The sequence below is a fragment of the Manis javanica genome, chromosome 4, assembly GCF_040802235.1.
Source record: "Manis javanica isolate MJ-LG chromosome 4, MJ_LKY, whole genome shotgun sequence".
NCBI classification, from domain to species: domain Eukaryota; kingdom Metazoa; phylum Chordata; class Mammalia; order Pholidota; family Manidae; genus Manis; species Manis javanica.
Window position 1 is genome coordinate 132,158,668 of NC_133159.1, and position 19,706 is coordinate 132,178,373.

Genomic DNA, 19,706 nt, shown 5'->3' on the forward strand with positions numbered 1-19,706 from the left:
GCTTTGCAGACTCAGCACTGAGTTCCTCATCTGCTCTGGTTCTTTCTCTTCTGCTTCCTCTTTGCATGTGTTCCCACCAGACTCAGTCACTCAATCCAGAAACCTGGGAATCACACCTGTTTCCTGCCTCCCTCTCACAACCCCCGCTTCTACTCAGTCACCAGATCATACAGATTCTGCCCCCTCAAGTTCTCTCGTCTTGGTCCCCTCCTCCCTGTACGCCTTCTCATTAGGTCCCTGCCAGTCTTTCTAGCTACTGGCCTGTGCTCTCTGCCCCCTGCGTCTTATGTTCCGGCCATCCTCCACTGCGTGGAGCCCCCTGCCCCACCCTGACACGTGCTGTTTCACAGCCTTGAACAGCGTTTCCTTCTTCCCCTCCTGCCAGTGCAGGTTCTCTATATCCTCTGTGACGCTCTCCCGACCCACTGAGAATACATTGCTCCTTCATCCCTTGTGTTACTGCAATGTGTTGCTTTATTTACTGGTCTGTTCTTTGAAGCGCCAAGGCTTGCCTGGCACAGACACTGACGGGAACTAGTCTTCTGCCTGTATTACAGACATGCTGTCCAAGGAGCCCCCGTGGTGTGACGGCTCCAACTGCTACGAGTGCACTGCCAGGTTCGGGGTCACAACTCGCAAACATCACTGGTAAGAGCTCCCACACCACTGGCCTGGAGAGCAAGGGGACTCCTGTTGATGTCATTGCTTCTGCCTTGTCCAAGCAGAGCCATGAACTTGCCAGGGCCCTGCACTGTCCTGGGCAAAAGCTGAGCCCACAGGGTGATGAGATGCCAGGACTGTTCGCAGCTGTCATGATGTGGGGAGGGCAGGGGCACACAGACTGAGGCTTCCCTGCTGAATGCTAGGGTTCATGGGTCCCAGGTGGTCGGCTTGTGGTGAGGCTGAGCGGTCCTGCTGCCCTCACAGGAAGTGTGCTTGCTCACCCAACCACAGGCTGCTCTGCCAGGAGCTGCTCCCCATACAAAAAGACAGTTCTTTTGACTATTGCTGAGCCGCTCTTGAGCCTTAAAAGAACCTTCTCCAGTGTCACTCTAATCAACTTACTGATGTGACTGCTGTGTGTGTGGATTACAGATTACACACATGTTGGTGGAACGTGGTCGGTTGTAGGCTTGTTGTCCACCAAGGGCGCTGCTGTGGCCATGTTCACATGCTGGGAACCTGCTCTTTTGTGCCCCTCACACTTGTTTCTTTGCTTCCACAGTCGTCATTGCGGACGTCTTCTTTGCCATAAGTGCTCGACCAAGGAGATTCCCATTATAAAGTTTGATCTGAACAAGCCCGTGCGAGTTTGCAACATTTGCTTTGATGTCCTGACTTTGGGTGGGGTCTCTTAGCCCCCAGGAGGGGCCAGGCCATGTTCCCAGTCACCTCCCCAGCAGCTGCTCTGCTCACCAGCCTGACACCCCCAGAGCGGGAGCTGGCAGTCGTCTTCCTGTGGCAACAGACTGGAACAGCTAAGCACCATGGTGTGATAGATCCCATTTCACATTTTCTGTATGATTGTTGGTGTGTCAGAATGTGAGCAGGTTCACTAGATGTCTCACCATTTGACCCGGCTATTTAGCCTAAGTGGTTAATGTGGTAGGAATTAGACCCCAATCTGCTAACAATGTACAAGGACACTTCAGAAACCATTTTCTCTTCTAGTAGCTGAGTGTCCATCTCAGCATTCATGCAGTGTTTCTGACTGGGTGGACTTATTAGGCAGATCCTGACAGTAGGAAGTTGGCATCTGACTACTTCATGAGAGCTGGCTTTACTCTAGGGAAAGTGGCTGTGGACTTTTCTGCACAGTGTTTTCATAAAGATTATAGGATCCTCTTGCCCTGAAGTTTTTTTGTTTTATTTGAAAAGCTAAGCTGTATTTTTAGTGAGCTACCCCTTTGAAAAAGGTGAATGAAATCTTTTTAAACAGGGTTCAAAGGTGAGAGCTGAAAATCGTGGCCTTAACAAGTGAAAGCTTTACCAGTAATCATGCTACTCAGGTGTCAGGAGTGCCATTTGGCAGCCTGACATCTGGCAGCTGTCATATTCTCATCTTGCCATGTCCTGCCTGTGGAGTCCTCAGCCACTCTGCTGCCCAGGGCCTGGTGGGAGAGTTCACTTGCCTTGTGCTGCACTTTTTCTATAGCTGCATTATTGGTGATTCCAGTTTTAAGTTCCGTATTCGAAAATGCCCTCACACACCCATGCATCAGTGATTTGAATGATCAGTTGACTGGACCTCAGCTCACACTGTCTTAAAGGGAAAACTCCCACAGAGTGGACCAAGAGAGTCACACAGGCCAAGTAATGAGAAGGGGAGTCTCCAGCTTCAGTTTGGCAGGTCCCCTGCTTGACATGAATGCTTCTTACGGACACCTTCCCCAGTTACAGTGAACACTGTTGGTCCCAGGTCCCAATTCTGTGTAACCTGCCTGCCCCGTAAGAGCCAACAGCTGAAGGCCCTGGCCGAGTGCATGTGCCTGTTTTCGGAAGGCTCTGGCTTGTATGCTGCACAAGGCCCCAGAGCTCATTGGGCCTCATCGCTGCTAGTACATATATTAACCCTGAGGTGTTAAACTTTTTTTCTTTCGAAGGTTTGGCCAGTTTTTACAAAATGCACATTTAAAGAAAAACTTCTACCACTGCTTTAAAAAAAACCCAGAACTCTTGAGATGAACAGTATGTGTGTGTAGTTATACTCAGACATTAATAATCTCAATCATATGGATTTTTTTTAGACATTTAATAACCACTACATTTTTTTTTGCATTAATGAAGTGTGGGTATATGTGTAAAAGGGACTACATGTTTTTTTGCAACAGCTGGTTTTTTTGTTTCTTTGGATATCGTATGTCCTCAGTGTTGCTATAGATTTATACATTCTGTTGTCTAATATGTATGTAAAATAAGCTTATAAATCAGTGTTTTTTAAAATATTTCTGTGATTTATAAGATATATATGCTTTTTATGTTAATATGAGCTTGTGCACAATGTTTAAAACAGTTAACTAGAAGAGTTCCCCTATCCCCTAAAGACTATGGCACATTTCATACAGAATTTTTATAGAAAAACAACTAGTCTTGGTGGACACTTAACCATGTGAGGCACGTGGTCAGTTTCCAGTTTTGGTGGCCTGAACGGGGCCATGAGGAAGTAGGGCTTAGTTATTAGGTGGCTTGATTCTTTAACTGGAAACTAAGGTAATTATTGCGAATCAAGGTGATCGGTACTTTCTACCTGTTTTTCTGCTTTCATGATTTAGAAAGGAGGGCAGGAGTTCAGTCAGGTTTGGCTCATTGTTCTGCCCCTGCCCGTCCATTCCAACTGCAGTGACAGTCTTACCTCTAATTGCACTCAAACTCTTAAAATCATGTTTTAAGACCCTTAAAACATGTTAAGCTTTTTCTCAGCACAGTCCAGGGATGGTTATGGTACTGAGCAACCATGGATTGGGGCAACATTTCTACATTGGCTTCAGAGTGCCCTCTTGTAGATCTAGAAAAAACACCGTCCACAGTCTTAGGCCCCTTAGCATGCTGCGTGCGCTGGGCTGCACCCAGCAGACTCCCTGAACGGAGGCTCCCTGCTGAGACTCCCTCTACTGCCCTGGCTGGGATTTTACATGCTCTTACTCCCCAGGCTGTCGAGACTTGACTACAGAACTGTCTAGCTGTTCTTGTTAAATTTTAATCCATAGCTTAAATACTAATAGCAAAAACTGAAATTTTACTCATTTAGAAAGTTGCCAACTGTGAATGAATAGGACAGGAAGAATAAACTTACAAAATATAATTTGCTGTATCAGTCATTGTTATGCTGATTAGCTTTTAAACTGCCTCTTCTCATCGGATTTATTATACAGTGTATTCCTAAGTCTTTTTTTTTTAAGACAAAGGTACAAACCATGTGTTATATATAAATCAAATGGCTAAAACGAACTTACTATTATCTCTAACACAGGAATTTCCCACAAACTTAAGTGCCTACACTTAGGAGTTTTGATTTTCAGTTTTCATTTTAGTGATGTCTCACTGAATGATGCATTAGAAGATGTATGTTCCACTTGGAGCTTATTGCCTGTGCAGTCAACCCCCAGTTACCAGTTTAGTTGAGGCTGGATCCGACGGCTCAGTTCGCCTGCCGTATTCTCTCCAGGAGTGGGGTCTGTGTGACTGTTAGTCCTCTACCTCAGAGCCCTGAGTCACTTCTGACCACCCTGTTCAGCTTCCTCACTCTTCTCCCTGAGTGGGTCCCTGCATGGGGGTCAACATGCGGTGGGCCCACTACCACTCCTAGTTCATGTCCCCCCTGGTGTCTTGAACAGTATTGTGCTAATCTTCTTTGTAGGCACGAAGTGAAGGGAAAGTCTTGGGAGGCAGGAGAGCCTTGATCTCCACCTAGGCTTCTTTTATCTGGAGAAAAAGAACACTGCTGAACTGTGTAAGTGCTTCGACCTGAAAGGCAAACTACTCCCCAGGTGACACGAGCGTGGGTAAGTAAATGTACCGCTCCCACGACAGACCCGCTTGGAGCTTGGCAGGTTGAGACTGTGAAGTTGCACCTGAAAAAAGCTTGCTTCCTGGACCTGGGATTGCTTCCCTCTGGACAAGCCACAGAAGAACGAGGCATGGGACTGGCAAGCACAGCCACCCCTAATGTGAAGCGTCAAAGCTCCCCACACCCACCTGGGGAGAGGAGAAAGCAGAGGAGCTTTCTGTAGGGGTTTGAAACCACATTCTCATTCTGTGGAAGTAATTTAGTGAGCAGCTGATTGTTTGACAATATACAAACTAAACACTTACTGAATTCCCAGAAGTTATCATAGATGCCTTAAAGACTTTCTTTGGAAGATCATTGCCTGTACAGTTCCTTTTTTTGTGTGGCATAAATAATGTATCAGTGGGTTACAACTGACAACACTGGCTTTCTGTAGCTAGGGAGTCGAGTTAAAGACCTGTCCTTGGCAGGTATGTGGAGATAGGTGTATGTGGAGATGCCTGTGAACCAAGGGGGAGGGCAGAAGCTGGGCAGAAACTGCAGGCACACATTTGGGTTGATCACCTTGGCTTCCAGGCTGTGCAGCTGGTGCTCACTGTGGGATGACGGCATCAAATAGGACCATGACGCGTGCTTACGTAGCAGCATTGTTTCTTTGGAGTCTGTGTAATGGAAAGTAGTTTTCAAATATTGGCATTTTCATTTTCTGTAACAATTCCTTATAATAAAATGTAAAATTGTGCATTTAAAATGGAAACTTTAATAAGACTTTTATAGTTACTTTTAATGCAGAAGTACCAATAAGTATTAAAAACAATTTTTTTGAGGTATAATAAAATGCTCAGATCTGTGTACTGCTTGATGAATTTTGACATGTGTATACTCTCATGCAGTCATGACCCAGATCAAGGTATCTAAATCTAATATACTAAATTTCTTCCCCTTCCCCAATTTCACCACCCTCCAACTCTCCTCCCTATGGCAACCACCATTCTATTCCCTGTGTTTTGTCAATCCATTTTTATTTTGTTTGTGCAAACAGTTTTTAAAACTGCTGACATGTGAATAGATTTCTTCAACAGCTATGCTCTACAAAAGTTTGAGTTCCCAACACTTCAGGAACACTTTGTTGACAGCAGTCAGAAAGTAGCTATTTTAGGCAAAATGGCAGCTGCCTGGATTTACTGTGCTCTTGGCCCAGACTTGAGCTCATGGCGCCCCACTGAAGAGCTCTCCAAAGGACCCTGGAAATTCCCTAAGACTCTTACTTAGGAGCAGCTCCAGAGGGTCCCCCCCAGTGAGATTTCTGCTGACTGCCGTCTGAAGGGAAGACTGGTGCTGTGGGTGTCATGCTAAGGGAGGTTTAGGGACCTGTGAATGACAGTCTAGTGCTCCATAAGGGCCCTGTACAAACCACACCAACCCAGCAACTCACTGGGCCCTCACACTACATTGAGCTAACACGTTCCTCTTGTTTTCCACCTTCATTACCCATAGTTCAGACTGGCTGTGGTGATAGATCTCATTCTCTGGTGGCATCTCTCATATAATAGCCACTGTCTAGTGCTTCCACATAACAATCCCGAGTAATCCTAATAGCTGTCCTTAGGGTGAATACTGGCCATATTATGTCACAATACATGTGTAAACAGGAACCAGGTGCACACACAAGTCCACACATTCTTGCCCAGCCAGAGAAGAGCACTGGGTTTTGGTTCTGCTTTGTCACTGATGAGCTGATGATATTGGGGTTTTCAGAGAACCCGAGCCTTGGCTTCTCTACATGTAAACTGGAAGTAGCTGTGGGCCTCCCTCGCTCCCAGGGTTGCCTTGAGGAAGGTGATGAGTAAGGTGTCTTCTGGTGCAAGTGCAGATCCTGGCGTGCATGCCGAGCCCCCTCCGTGAGGGCTGGCAGGAGCAATGTCTGCTGCCTACTTGCAGAAATCTGGGGGCTCTGGCAGTAGGAAGTGCTCTGGAAGGTGGGGGTTCTTCCCAGGACCATCCTCTTCTCTGAGGGGCTATTTCTGAAGAGCCATAGCCCCAACCTGTCCACGGGGTCTTGTCTTTCAGATCAGATTGGAGTTAAGCAAACAAGGGATGGGGTGACAGTTTGACAGAGCTCCCTCTGCTGTACAGTCAGTGCAGTAGCTGAGCTGTGACCCCAAATCTCCGGCTCTTTACTCTTAGTTCTAGAAATTTTCTATTTATAGAAAACTGGAATGGCAGGATTAAAAGGCCAGATACAGTTGCCCTTAGCCTGTTGTAAGTGAGCAGCTCAGTCTGCCATGCAATGGCCCCTTTGGCCACTAGACGTGTGTAGGCAGATATTCATGCCTCTCTTCTGGACCATGAAAGAGAACAGATAGAAAGCTCCCTATTCAGCAGTACAGGGTCTGACTACATAGCTGCCCAACATGTATTAATTTTCTCCATTGCCCGCTACCAGCAAGTCTTAACTGCCTGAGTAGACTTTCCGTGGCTCCCATCAGGGAGGGACTGGGCCTGCCTGCTTACCTCCTGGGCATCATTTTGCCCATGGCCACCTCTACTGGAGAGGAAAGAGAGGTATTTCTCCAGTAACCACTAGCTTTTCATGGCTGAGCCCTTTGGACCATTAAAATGACAATTGACTCCTGTGGAATCCCCTGAAGATTCACCCAGTGCCCTGATGTGAGGAGGCTCTTTACTGTAAAGTAGGTGGTTGGCGTCCAAAAGGCAGTCACTGAGCAAGGTAGTGGTGGGCAGCCTACTGAGGCTGGCCGAGCATGCTGCAGTCTAGGCTCAGCGGTCTTGCCTGGGTCAGAGGTTAGGCACCTCTGAGTGCCCCCCAGGCCATCCTTGGCAGCGAAGACTGAGCGTGCCTTCTCTCCAGCTGGTTTTGGAAGGGTCTATCTCTGGGCCTGGCTCCACACTGTCCCTGCAGTCCTTCCCCAGGAGTTGCCTCTGGGCACTTTAACCAGGGGGTTACTCTCTATTCTGTCAGCTCCTTGCGGTCAGGAGCCTCACCCCCTCCCATCCCTAGCCCCATGGCACAAAGGTGCTTGCTAAGTCCTTGCTGGGTGACTAAGGAGAATCAAGCCTGGAGTTGAGGGCTGCATCCAGTTGCCAGGGGCACTCCAGGCACCAAGAAGGCTGTGGCATTCGGGACAAGGCCCCGGTCTCAGCTCTCCTCCTGTTTGCTCCTGCCCCGGCAAGGGCAGAGACACCCTGAACTATGGAGGAGTGCAAATACCACCAAATCGGGAAGGGAACCTTGAGTTCTAGACTCAGCTACATTGCTCTGGGGCCTAAAGTTCTTTGGGCCTTGGCTGCTTTGTGTCCAAAATAGGAGAACTAACTGCATACTTAGCAATGCTGGGTACTATGCGTGTGGGGTACACAGCCAAGCTGGTCCCTGTCAAAGTCCACAGTTCAGTGCAAGAGGCTGATAGAAAATCTGTGGGTACAGGACACTGGCATTTGTGTCACAGCAGAAATGCACACACAGGAACCTCGGGGAACATGTATCACGTTAATGGAGACTGGCAAGAGGGGCTGGTTGAGCCAGGTTTTGAAGAGATCAGAGGTGGACGAATTGAACAGAAGGAGAGGTGTCATTCAGTGGACAGGGCAGCCTCAGGGGAGGCACTGTGGGCAGAGTGCAGTGCACTGGAGGCTGCAGGGAGCAGTGCGCGAGGAAGGTGGCAGTGGACAGGCTGAGAGGAGACGGGCCACTGACGGGCCTTGTGGTCCTTGAGTGCTATGCTGCTGAGAAGTTCAGCACTTACAGAGTCACTGAGGTGGTATAACGGGGGAAGGCCCTCCTATCAGGAAAACCACAGTGGTGTGGAGGAAGGGCTGCAGGGAGGGCAACTCAGGCTCCTGTAGTCATCAGAGGAGGACAGCCTCAGCCAGAGGAGGGGAGCTGGGAGAAGAGACGGGATAGGGAGGCAGCGAAGCAAGGAGGAAGAACTGCCCTCAGAGATGGGCAGGGAGGAGGGAAAGGTGCTGTGGGTGACTGCCAGGATTCGTACTTGGCATAACTGGGTGCAGATGGTGATGGAACGGGAAGGATCACGAGGGAAATCACTGAATGGCGGCAAAGTGGAGTCTGAGGTGCTACAGAAATGCTCAGGAAAGCCTGGCCTGGATACGGAGCTGGCAGGAGAACTGGCAGCTGAAGTAAGAGTGAGAAGAGCTGGTGGGAAGGACTCATGGAGAAGCGGAGGCAGGGAAATCAGGGAAAAGCCAAGGGAGGCTTCACGGAGGCCCTCAAATGTGATGGGTGCAGGAAAGTTAAGAATGGAATGTGGCCATGGCGTTTGCCGTTACAGAATTTATCCTGCCTTTGGGCAGAGAAGGGCAACTGTCACACAGCAAATGGAAGCTGAGGAGCAAAGATGGTGAGGACAGGTAGCTTTTCCAAAAAGCTTAACTGTCATGAGAAGCAGGTCTGGGGTGAGAGAATATGGCGTTAGGGAGTGTTTCATTTATGATGGGAGGTCCGTGAGCTGTTGAATGCGCACTGAGAGGGAGAAGCCAGGAGGTGGGGAGAGGCTAACGGGACAGGAGGGGCAGGTAAGAAAGCCCCTGGTGTGGCAAAAGGAGCCCAGAGCAGAGTCCACTTGTGAGGCAGAGCTGCGACCACGAGGGCAGTGAGCCAAGAGGGCGGCCTCTTCTAGTCAGTGAATCTGCAAAGCTATTTCGTGAGATTAATGGCACAGGAGAAAAAGAGAATGTTTAGAATAAGAATTGAGGCCACTGGGGAAAGGAGGCGAGGCAAAGGCTCAGATGAGAGACCACGAGCCTTAGCACCAGGCTTCACCACTTCCTTATCTGGAAAGTAGGAACATTCCCTGCCCCCATCTGCTTAACAAGCTAAGAATGCAAGAGGCCATGGGTGGGAAATTGGCCAAGTGTGGGTCACAGATGATCTTGGACACACAACCCACTGGAGGCACTGCAAGCTGGACCACCAGAGGTGAGGCTCTTTGTTTGGCATTTACAGGCTTGTCCAAACTTTGTTGATGTGCTAACCAGCTACTCATTAGAACTGTGAAACCACCTTCTTTTCAAAATGCAGACTTCTGCCTTTGAAAACGCACCACACTTAATTCTAAGCATTTAAAAGAGGAACAATATCCTTACTTTAAGTCACTGCTTTGTTCAGAGGCATCAGGTTCTAGGCAGGGTTCTCTGTAGGTCATCAGCATAAAGGGCACCAGCTGAGAGTGGGAAGGAGCATGTGGTGGCTAGGCATGGGCAGCCTACAAACTCCAAGTTGGGGCGGTCCAAGTCCCCACGATTTCTGTGTGTAGGGTTGTCCAGCATCTGGTCACTAGGGGAACCAGCTGTTCTCACACACACGCAGTGGGGGCTCCTTGGCACCAGGTTTATACAGCTTTCTGGGGACGCCGATCCAGTCTCTGCTTACTCCTCCACTAAGGACAAAAGGTAAGAGGACTCCTTAAAAACATGACCTAACAAATCTGAGAAGGGGAGGAGGGAGCAATGAGCCAGACCTTGTGAAAAGTAAAAGCCATTCTACAAGATGGGAGACTCCCACCTTGGTGGTCTCCCAAGGCTGTGCTGTGCAGTCCTCAGCCCCTGAACCCTCATGCTCTCTCTGAACTTCCTCCAGCATCCTCAGCTGAGGGCAGAGTCCGCCGAGCTTTCACTGTGCCCCTGCCCTGCGCAGGAAGCTGGGGGGTCAGGCCACTTCCCTGCACCGGTGCTAGCCCCTGCGAAAGGCCTGCCCCCAGTGGTCTGTGAGCTTTTCAAAAGCAGTGTCTGGCATGGAATCTCTCTCCCTTGCCCACCACATCCCAGTGCAGGGCTATGTCTTGATCTTAGGGTCTGGGGCACTTGGGTGAGGGTGGGCAACTGAGGCAACAATCCAAGTTCTGATGGGCCAGCCTTCTCTGGGAGGCCCGAGGCCGAGGGAGCAGGTGCACGCTGTCCAGCCCCTGGCACAGGCCCTGTTCCTGGTGTCACCACGCTTCACAGACGGAGGATCAAGCTCTGGCCCAACACAACCTGAACAACCTCCTATCCTGGGCAGAGCCTACCTCATCTTAGGGTCCTGAATTTGGTCTCCCAGGGACCCAAAACTTTGTAAGAGGAAAAAGAGATTCTCGAAATTGATGCCCCACATAGTTCCAGTGCCTGGGACCAGGATCAGTGCTGTCAGAGAAACTGCCACCCAGTCAGAAACCGTCCCCCTTGAAGCATCCCCAAGAGCAAGGCTCTCAGGGCGCTGGGACGCCTCCATTCCTTCCAGCCGTGCATCCCATCATCAGGGATCCTCACTCCACACCCAGGCCCTGCCTTCAGGACTCGTTTCTCAGTCTAAAGCGAGTCCATCCACGTAAGTGGGCTGAGGCACAGGGACAGGGCCACACTCACTGGGTGGGTCTGGAAGAGCTCTGCAGGGAAGGCAGAGCCTGAGCAACTCAGTCAAGAAAGCGCGAAGGGTTTCCCTGCCCCTCCTACTGAGAGCCGGCTCTTTGAGGCCTTTGAGCCTTGGGGCAGGGGTGGGGGTGGGGTTCCTTTTTCCCCTCCCAGAGTTAAATGAAATCAGAGGGACTCAAATTGCATTTAATTCCAAGTTGGCCTGATGACTGAAGTAGGAAAAAAGTTTTTTCTCCAACTTCCCCAAATGAACCTGGAATCATCCCTGTGGTATCTATCCTAATCCAGCTCACCTTGCTTTATTCCTACAGGAAAGGACTTCCCTGTCTAGTCTGTACTTCCTGGAACTGCTCAAAATTTGTGCTGCTTTTAAGCCAGAATGTTGGCATCACCACAAGTGGCTGTCCCTGCTCTGGCATCCTTACCTCCTGCAGGCAGGGATGCGCGGTGCTGCCAGACAGGAAACTGAGGCCCCTGGGTGGATGAATGGGCCAAAGCAAGCAAGAAATAGTACTTGGGCCTTCCATTCCAAGGCCAGGGGCTCTTCAGGGGATTAAAAAGGAAAAAGATGCCCAGGTCTCCACCCTAGTATCCTCATCCAGTTGTTTGCAGTAGCATCCCCCATTGGTAATTTAAAAAGTTCCCCAGAAGATTTACATGTAGCCAAAGTTGAGAATCACTGTGCCAGGGCACATGTACTTTGAAATAGTTCCCTGGGGTTAATCACTTTATGTCTTCACTGAGTAACAGTCAGGATGACCCAAAAGTTGGATTTAGGAGAGGTGGGGAGGAGCAGAAGAGAAGGCTGTTTACCTCTTTTGGGAACACCAGAACCGGCTGCCCTTGGTTGAGCTCCACTCAGCATTGCATGGTGGAAACTTCTGCTTCTCTTTCAGATCCTGTTTACTTGCCTCCAAGCCTTTGGCAATCACAGCTTCTACCTGCATCAGTTCTGGAGTAGGCAGCCCATCCTCTCTGTAGAACCTTCTTATCACCCTTCCTGCAGCAGCAGAAAAGCTACCATCAGAGTAACACTGGGATGGGGTGTGCACAGATGCTTAGGCTTCTGAAGTGGTTGTAGTAATGCTCAAGTTCCCGGGTTTCTGATTTCAGGGCTTGACAGTAGCCTGCTGGGTGCTTATTTATTAAGAACCCATATTGGAGGGACCTGTGGTGACTTCCACCCCAACATCTCTCAGCATCTTACAAGACTCCAGATAGAAGCACCCCTGTTCTAATTGTAGAGTGCCCCAGGACGGAAGTTGTAAAATCTTTCTCACTTCCAGGCATCAGATTCCCCAAAAGTGGAACCACGTGTGATTCATTTTTCAATATACCAGTGCTTAAGGTACACGAGGTGTTCAATAAATGTTTGACAAATGAACGGCTTATTAGGTAACATTTTTGTGGCTCATTCTTCCCAAAATTGAATTATTTTCTTACAAAACTATAGCTGACCCTTGAACAACACAGGGATTATAAGTGCCACACCCCTCCCCAGTTAAAAATTCGCTTAAAACTTTTGATTCCCCAAAACTTAATTACTAACAGCCTACTCTTGACCAGCTTTATTGATAAGATAAACCTCTGATTAACAGGTATGTTATGTTTGTATGTTACATGTATTCTATACCATATTCTTTTTTTACTTATTCAGTGTTTATTACTGTGCAAAATATTTTGAAAAATATATATACATTATATACATACATATAAAATGTATATATTTTTTATTATCAAATGTACATCACAGTGGTTCAACAGTCCCCCCCAACCCTACCTGGCTGACTCCCCGCCCCCATGGTAACTAGTCACTTCTCAATGTCTGTGGGTCTAGTGCTGTTTTGTTCCTTTTGTTTTGTTTTGCTTTTATATTCCACAAATAAGTGAAATCATACGGTGTTTGTCTTTCTCTGCCTGGCTTATTTCACTGAGCATAATACCCTCCAGATCCATCTGTGTTGTTGCAAATGGCAGTATTTCTTCTTTTTATGGCTGAATAATATTCCATTGTGTTCTCTACTATATTCTTACGATAAAGTAAGCTGGAGAAAATTTTTCAAATCCTGCAAATCTTCGGAAAATTTTCCATCGTATTTATTTAAAAAATCCACATATAAGTGGACCCGCACAGTTCAAACCCGTGTTGTTCAATGGTCAACCGTATAAATAAGTCATTTGCTGAGCATTTACTCAGTGTCAGGTGCTATGTGAGCCTTTAGCAGTATTTTGTTACCCCCGTAACAGCCCCATGAGAGAGGAATCAGTGTCTCCATGTTCACAGCACAGACGGGGACACCGAAGGACAGGCATGTCTGTGCATCTGGTGAGTGGCTCTGGCCCAAGTGCAGGCTCTGCCCTCCCCCCATCATTATTTCCTGGCTCAGTCCTTCCATGGACATACTGAGAGGAAATTGGCTTCACCTGAAAATACCTGTCACAATGTTTAAGACTCTAAGCGATGGCAGCAGCCAGCAAGTGGTCAGTTCTCCAAGGTGCAGGGACTTTCATCTCTGAGTTCTGAAGTGCGAGCGGCCCTCACAGGTAGTAGCTGTAAAAGGGCAGGAGAGGCATAAGAGAGGTGTGGCAAGCCGAAGGGGCAGCCGTGTAGCCCTGCCTTCACGCCTACCCAGCCCCTTCCGTTGCGGAGGGCAGAGTAGCTTAGATGCCAGTGGCACTTACATTCCGTGTGGCCCAGAGTCAGTGCATCCTCTCAGGTCCAGCTCCCTGTCCTGACTTTCCCAACTCCGTTTATACCACTTTGGCCTTTGTTATCTGGATTAGGAGACTTCGATCTCCCTGACCCCTCTTTCATAGCCAAATGTACACTTCCCTTTGTTCACACCTCATCCGTTAGCAAATCCTGTCGGTCCAGTATTTCATGAACACCCCAACTCTGTCCATCCTCGCCATGTCCACTGCTACCACCTAATCCAAACCACACATCCAACAACCGGCTCCCAGCTGGTCTACTTCGGGTCATGCCTTCCCACAGTTCTTTCTCCACAAAGCGGCTGAAGTGATCTTTTAAAAGCATGAATCATATCACGTCACCTCCGTGCCTGGTTTAAACCCTTCAATGGCTTCCTAAAGCATGTGGATAAAATACAAACTTCTTACCTCGGCCTCCAAGACTCGATAACCACTGACTTGTTTGCTGCCTCGGCCTCTTCTCTCATCACTCCCTTCCTTCTACTGCGTGCTCCAGCACACTGGCTTTCCTTTCCGTCTCTGACCATGCTCAGCTGCTCCCGCCTTGGGCACCACTGCTCCCTCCACCTAAATACTCCTTTCCCAGATCCCAGTATGGCTGGCTCCTTCTCACCTTTCAGGTCTCCACTAATCTATCATCTCTAAGGCCTCCCCGACCATCTGCTCTGAGGGTGCCACAGCTCCCCCCAAACACGTATCACATTTGTTTTGTTTGGTTCACAGCCCTCTCTGGAATTGTCTGATCAGTCTGCTTGTTTATGTTATGTCTCTCCCCACCAGAAAGGCATGGCACTTAAAAGAACTTAGTACAGCACATTCCTTTTGAATGCTTGTTAGAACAAAGAAGGCGGGGATCAGGCCTGCGGTCTATGGGTTGGTCTGACACAAAACTTGCTCCTGTAGAGGGTCTCTGTTGCATGCTGACCAGCCTGTTCAGGTGGCTTTAGACCTGAGACCCAAAGAGAGGGCAACAGCAGTAAAGGAGAAAAAGACTTGCAGAAGCTGTGTAGTCATCACCACTGCTGGGTCCCTGAGCCTATGCTATGTCTAGAACACAACAGAAGACATCTTATTTTCCCATGAGGCCTGGCCATGTGGCGACCAGGATGGCTTTCTGATTTCCCTCACTTGAGTGTGTATCCATATAATATGCCTTCATCCTCTGACACGTCCTGAAAGAACCTAACACAACCCCCTCGCATACAATGAACTGACAGCAGGAACTGCACCCAAGTTGTCCTGTCTAGTCCCCATGAGGACCAGAACTACAGCTTATCCATAGCAGATCTACTCAAATATATCCTGACTTTAACTAAAATCCTTCTGAAGAACTTCCACATCCCCTCATGCGTGCACGCACGCACGCACACACACTGTTCAAACAAGACTAGCTCACTCATTTGCTCCCCAAATATCCATGGATTCATTCAATCTCCAAAGAATTCGAGCTCTTTAAAAAAAATTACAACTAAATGAAATCAATGGAAGTGACCTGTGGAATACCTACCAACAAATTCATAATTCTTCTCATAGAATGAAAGCCAATTTTGAAGTGTCAGCATCTCAGAAAATGACAGGTCACATACATCATCCACAAGGCCTGCTTCAGAGTAGTCCCCAGTCACAAACGCTCTGGAGGCGACTCAGCCTGCAGGAGAGATGGCTCCAGTAGGTTCACTTATGAATCACTGGCAGTCTACCACTTCAAGAGTCTGGAAAATGCCCTACTTCCCAATCCCAAGCAAAACAAATCCCCCATCCTCTGTAACAGATGCTCCTGGATGTTGGACACACATTTTGGCATTTACAACATTCTTTCACTTACTTTCAGCAACATTTAACAGCTAATCACTTCCCTTTGCTTCTGTGACACTACCCTCCTGGTTTATCTCCTCTCTCTAGTTCACTTCTACAAACCTCAGGGATCAGCTCTTTGTCCACTTCCTCCTCTGTACTATCCACACCCTCCACGTGACAATTTCATCCACCTCTGTGGTTTCAAATACCACCTCTATGCCAAAGATGGCTAAATTTGTACCTTTAGCTCAGACTTCTCTTTAGCCCCACACCTCTATATCCAATTCTCTGCTCAGCATCACTTAGTTGTAATTAAAGACGTCACAATTTCATAAAGTCCAAGTTAGAAAAAGCATAAAACCTAAATGTGATTTATTCCCACCAGGAGGTTTAAACATTTTAATATTAAGGTACTGACAAAGAGCCACTTGTTGAAACGCATGCCAGGAAGTTGCTCAGGCTGCGGTGGGGATGGGGGTTGGGGGTGGGAGAGTGGAAACTGATAAGGAACAAAGCTGAGCCTATTTTGGAAAAGAAAGAAATTTTAAACCAGCCAGTAAAATTAAGACAAATGTAAGGGAAAGCCATATAACTTGCTTAGATGACATCCGGGAAAGAATGTAAACCCTGTACTACTCAGCCAATGAGGAACCAGAGGAGGGACTCGCCTGCTAGGGAATAAATTACTTGTCCCAACTGCCTCGGTGTGCCTCCTAACCAAGCACCTGATGTTGCAAGATCACCATTAAAGCCTCGCTCCGCTGTTCTCCTTGTCTCCATGTCCACTTACTGAGTCTGGACCAGTGAGTATACTTCTCACAGTCCACACTGAACAAATGGTAAGCAGCCTCCTGGCCCCAGAACACCTGCATCTCTCCTAGTATTCCCTATTTCGGTAAATATCAACCAGTCGCTCAATCCCGAAAGGCAGTCCTTGACACCTCCTTTCATCCCTTGCATCCAATCAGTCCCTAAAGTCCTAAAGTTTCTTCCTAATAAATACTTTCTGTATCAGTCTACATTTCTCCATCGACCACTAAAGCAAGCCTAGGTTGCCATCATACGGTAAACCCCCAGTAGGTATCCCTACATACACTCTTTCCCCACTAACCTGTTTTCTATACAACACTTCAACTGATCATTTAAATACAAACTGATGTCATTCTATTGATTAAAAATCCTTAGTGGCTTCCTTTTGCTCTATGATAACCTCCAAATCCCTTAAAAGGCCATTCAGGGAGCTGTACCAGCCACCATCAACCTTGCCTTGCTACTGGGCTCCCATCCTCTCCTTCCTCCTCCCCCACTAGGTTAGGGCATTTGGTAACACCAAATGTTGTCCTTTTAACACTTGTCACAAAAATAATTCCCTGTTTATGTGACAACTACTTAATGTCTGTCTTTTCTATGAGTCTGTAGAGAGGGGAAAAGAGCACACCAAACTCCTTTAGGATTGATTTCCCAGTGTCTGGTAGTGCCTGATCTTTAGTATATTCTCAGTAAAAACTGAATGAAATGAAACCCACACATTTACAGCCACTTGATTTTCGATAGGGGTGCCAAGACAATTCAATGAGGAAAAGAATAGTCTTTTCAACAAATGGTGCTTAGATAACTGAATAGCCCCGTGCAGAAGAATGAAATGGGACCCCCATCTCATACCATACATAAAATTAACTCAAAATAGATCAATGGCCTGAGTAATGAGCCAAAACTATAAACTCTTGAAGAAAACATCAGTATAAATCTTTGTGACGTTGGATTACACAATGGCTTCTTAGACTAAGACAAAAGCACAAGCAACCAAGGAAAAAATAAACTGGACTTATCAAAACGTAAAAATTTTGTGCATTGCAGGACACCATCAAGAAAGTGAAAAGCCAACTTACAAGAGAAAATATTTGCAAATCATATATCTAGTATGAGTCCAGTATCTAGAAGAAGCTGTCACAACTCAACTATAAAGACAAACAACCTAATCTAAAAATGGACAAATGATCTGACTAGACATTTCTTAAAGGAAGATGTACAAATGGTCAACAAGCACATGAAAAGGTGCTCAACATCGTTAGTTATGGGGAAATACAAATAATCAAAACCACTAAAATGGCTGTGAAAAAAAAGAAGAAAAGAGAGACCATAACAAATTTGGTGAGGATGTGGAGAAACTGGAACTCTACTATATTGATGATGGGAATGTACAGTGGGGCACCACTTTAGGAAACAATCTGGCAGTTTCTCAAAAAACTAAACACAGACTTACCATATAACCCAGCAATTTCATTCCTAAAGTATATACCCAAGAGAACTGAAAATGCTTGTGTACCCAAAGAGCCGCATACCTATGTTCACAGTGTCATTATTCATAATAGGCAACAAGTGTAAACCCAAATGTCTAACAAACGATAAATGATCAAAATGTGCATGTGGTGGATCTTTACAGTGGAGCTATTAGTTGGACATAAAAAGGAATGGACTACTGAAACATGCTGATACACCATGGAAGAACCTTGAAAACGTTATGCTAAGTGAAAGAATCCAGGCACAAAAAGCCACATGCATGATTACATTTGGATGAAATGCCCAGAATAGGCAAATCTTTTGAGACAGAAAGACAGATAGGGGTTGGAAAGGAGGAGGGAATGGGGAGTGACCGCTAATGGACATGGGGTTTCTTTTTTGGGATGATAAAAATGTTTGGGAATTAGTGGTGATATTTGCACAACTGACTATATCAAAAAACACTGAATTGTACACTTTATAAGGGTGGATTTTAAGTGAATTATATCTTAAAATAATAAAAATATTGACTAACAAGTAAATGAAAATTATCTGTTTCCCTTCTAGACTGTGAGGTGGGAAGCATGTTATAATCTCCGGATTCCTCAGCACCTGGTACAAGGCAGGCCACATGGTAGTGGTCAATATAGATACTGAATGAATCCTGGGCACAAAGGCACTCAGCAGAGAGTAGAGCATGCTGCAAAAGAAAATCACCCCAGAAATGGAGGGTTTTATGCTCACATTTGTGCCATGACAGCTGCATCAGAGTGTGGCAGAATATTGCATCAAAAATGCCCTCAACTGACAGGTAAATAAAATCCTTGATTCCAGTCTCAGCTCAAACTCAACAGTGTAGCCCTGGATAAGCCCCTTCCACTGCTGGACTGTTGGAGCTTGGCAACACCAACACCAACTGAACTAAATTCATTCTCTGACAGTGCTTCTGTTTCTGATCAGGGACAGGGTCTCATTCATCTCTGTGCCCTAACAGCCACTCAGTGTGGCACAAAGCAGGTCTCCAGGGGTTTCTGCCAGTGGGTAACGGGTAACTAACAAGAGACAGGAGGCCTAAGTTAAGAGCAGTGGGAAACGGTAGGGACCGTAGAGGCCGGTAACAGTTGGTCAGGGTCCCGACCGCATCAAACACATCAGAAGCACCATGCAGCAGGGCCCGGCCCCCACGCTGGTCTGACTCATAAATGCACGGAGAAAAAAAGCAGATGAATAGATGAAAGAACGAACTACTCTCCAGCGGCTACAGGCCCGCGTCAGAGTGGGAAAAGGCGTGAGTTGCCTGGAATACCTGCGAAGCCGCTATAGTGGGACCCAGGCTCGTAGTGCTTCCGGCCATAGGGCACATCGTAGACGCGGCCCAGCAAAACCAGGTAGAGGCCCGGATCCCCAGGGCCGCCGCGGTAGCGGGCCAGCTCCTCGGGTATGAAAAGGCGAAAGCCAGCGCGAGGTTGCCACCAGCCCAACAGCTGTGCAGCCATCGCCATCGCCGTCGCCGCCGCCGCCGCCGCCGCCGCCGCGATCAGGCCCAGCCAGAGCCCACGCCCTCCCAGCCTCAGCATTACACGGTCGCAACCCCTCCGCTTTTCCGAAGTTGCCGCCTCTCCTTCCACAGCTAAAATGGCGGAGATACAGGCCGCTACGTCACTGGCGCGACGTTCTCTCTTCCTCGTCCGCCCGGCACTGAGAAGACAACGAAGGGCTGAAAGAAAAGAAGTCTTCGTTGGAAAGTTCCCTCCCTCGCTCCGACTCTTTCCGTACTTTTTCCACCATAGCTAGTGAACGTGGAAGGATACCGACAAAGAGAACAGCAAGAGACTTTCTGACTTTCTTGACTTGCAGGTTGCTCGCCCCAAAAAAGATGGTGGCAAAAAAAGTTACGGGATGATGCAGACATTAGGAAAGACTCGCCCTCTTGGAACTCAGGTCTCGCCTTTGGCTGAGGCTGTCCTCGACTACCTGTCTCACGACAGCTGGTAGAGTCCGCTCCACGACGCCCTTTGCG

The 19,706-nt window shown here is 47.7% G+C and overlaps 2 protein-coding genes across 4 annotated transcripts in view; one reads left to right on the forward strand and one right to left on the reverse strand.

The window, feature by feature from the left end:
• The window catches only part of ANKFY1 (ankyrin repeat and FYVE domain containing 1), an 86,728-nt gene extending 81,370 nt beyond the window's left edge, over positions 1-5,358 (forward strand). For 2 of the 3 annotated variants that reach the window (XM_073234992.1, XM_073234993.1), the window contains 2 exons: positions 558-648; positions 1,226-5,358. In XM_073234992.1, coding sequence (XP_073091093.1) covers positions 558-648; positions 1,226-1,358 — 224 coding nt within the window. In that variant the 3' untranslated portion in view covers positions 1,359-5,358. The remainder of the gene's footprint in view (positions 1-557; positions 649-1,225) is intronic. The other variant, XR_012130535.1, reaches the window with a different exon arrangement.
• A 4,308-nt stretch (positions 5,359-9,666) lies between these two features.
• Positions 9,667-19,694, reverse strand: CYB5D2 (cytochrome b5 domain containing 2). Its single transcript, XM_037022721.2, is given in 6 exon segments — positions 9,667-9,927; positions 11,711-11,897; positions 13,332-13,448; positions 15,117-15,257; positions 18,993-19,403; positions 19,661-19,694. Coding segments are annotated over 3 exon segments (456 nt in total). The 5' UTR covers positions 19,264-19,403; positions 19,661-19,694; the 3' UTR covers positions 9,667-9,927; positions 11,711-11,897; positions 13,332-13,404.
• Between the last annotated feature and the right edge of the window lie 12 nt (positions 19,695-19,706).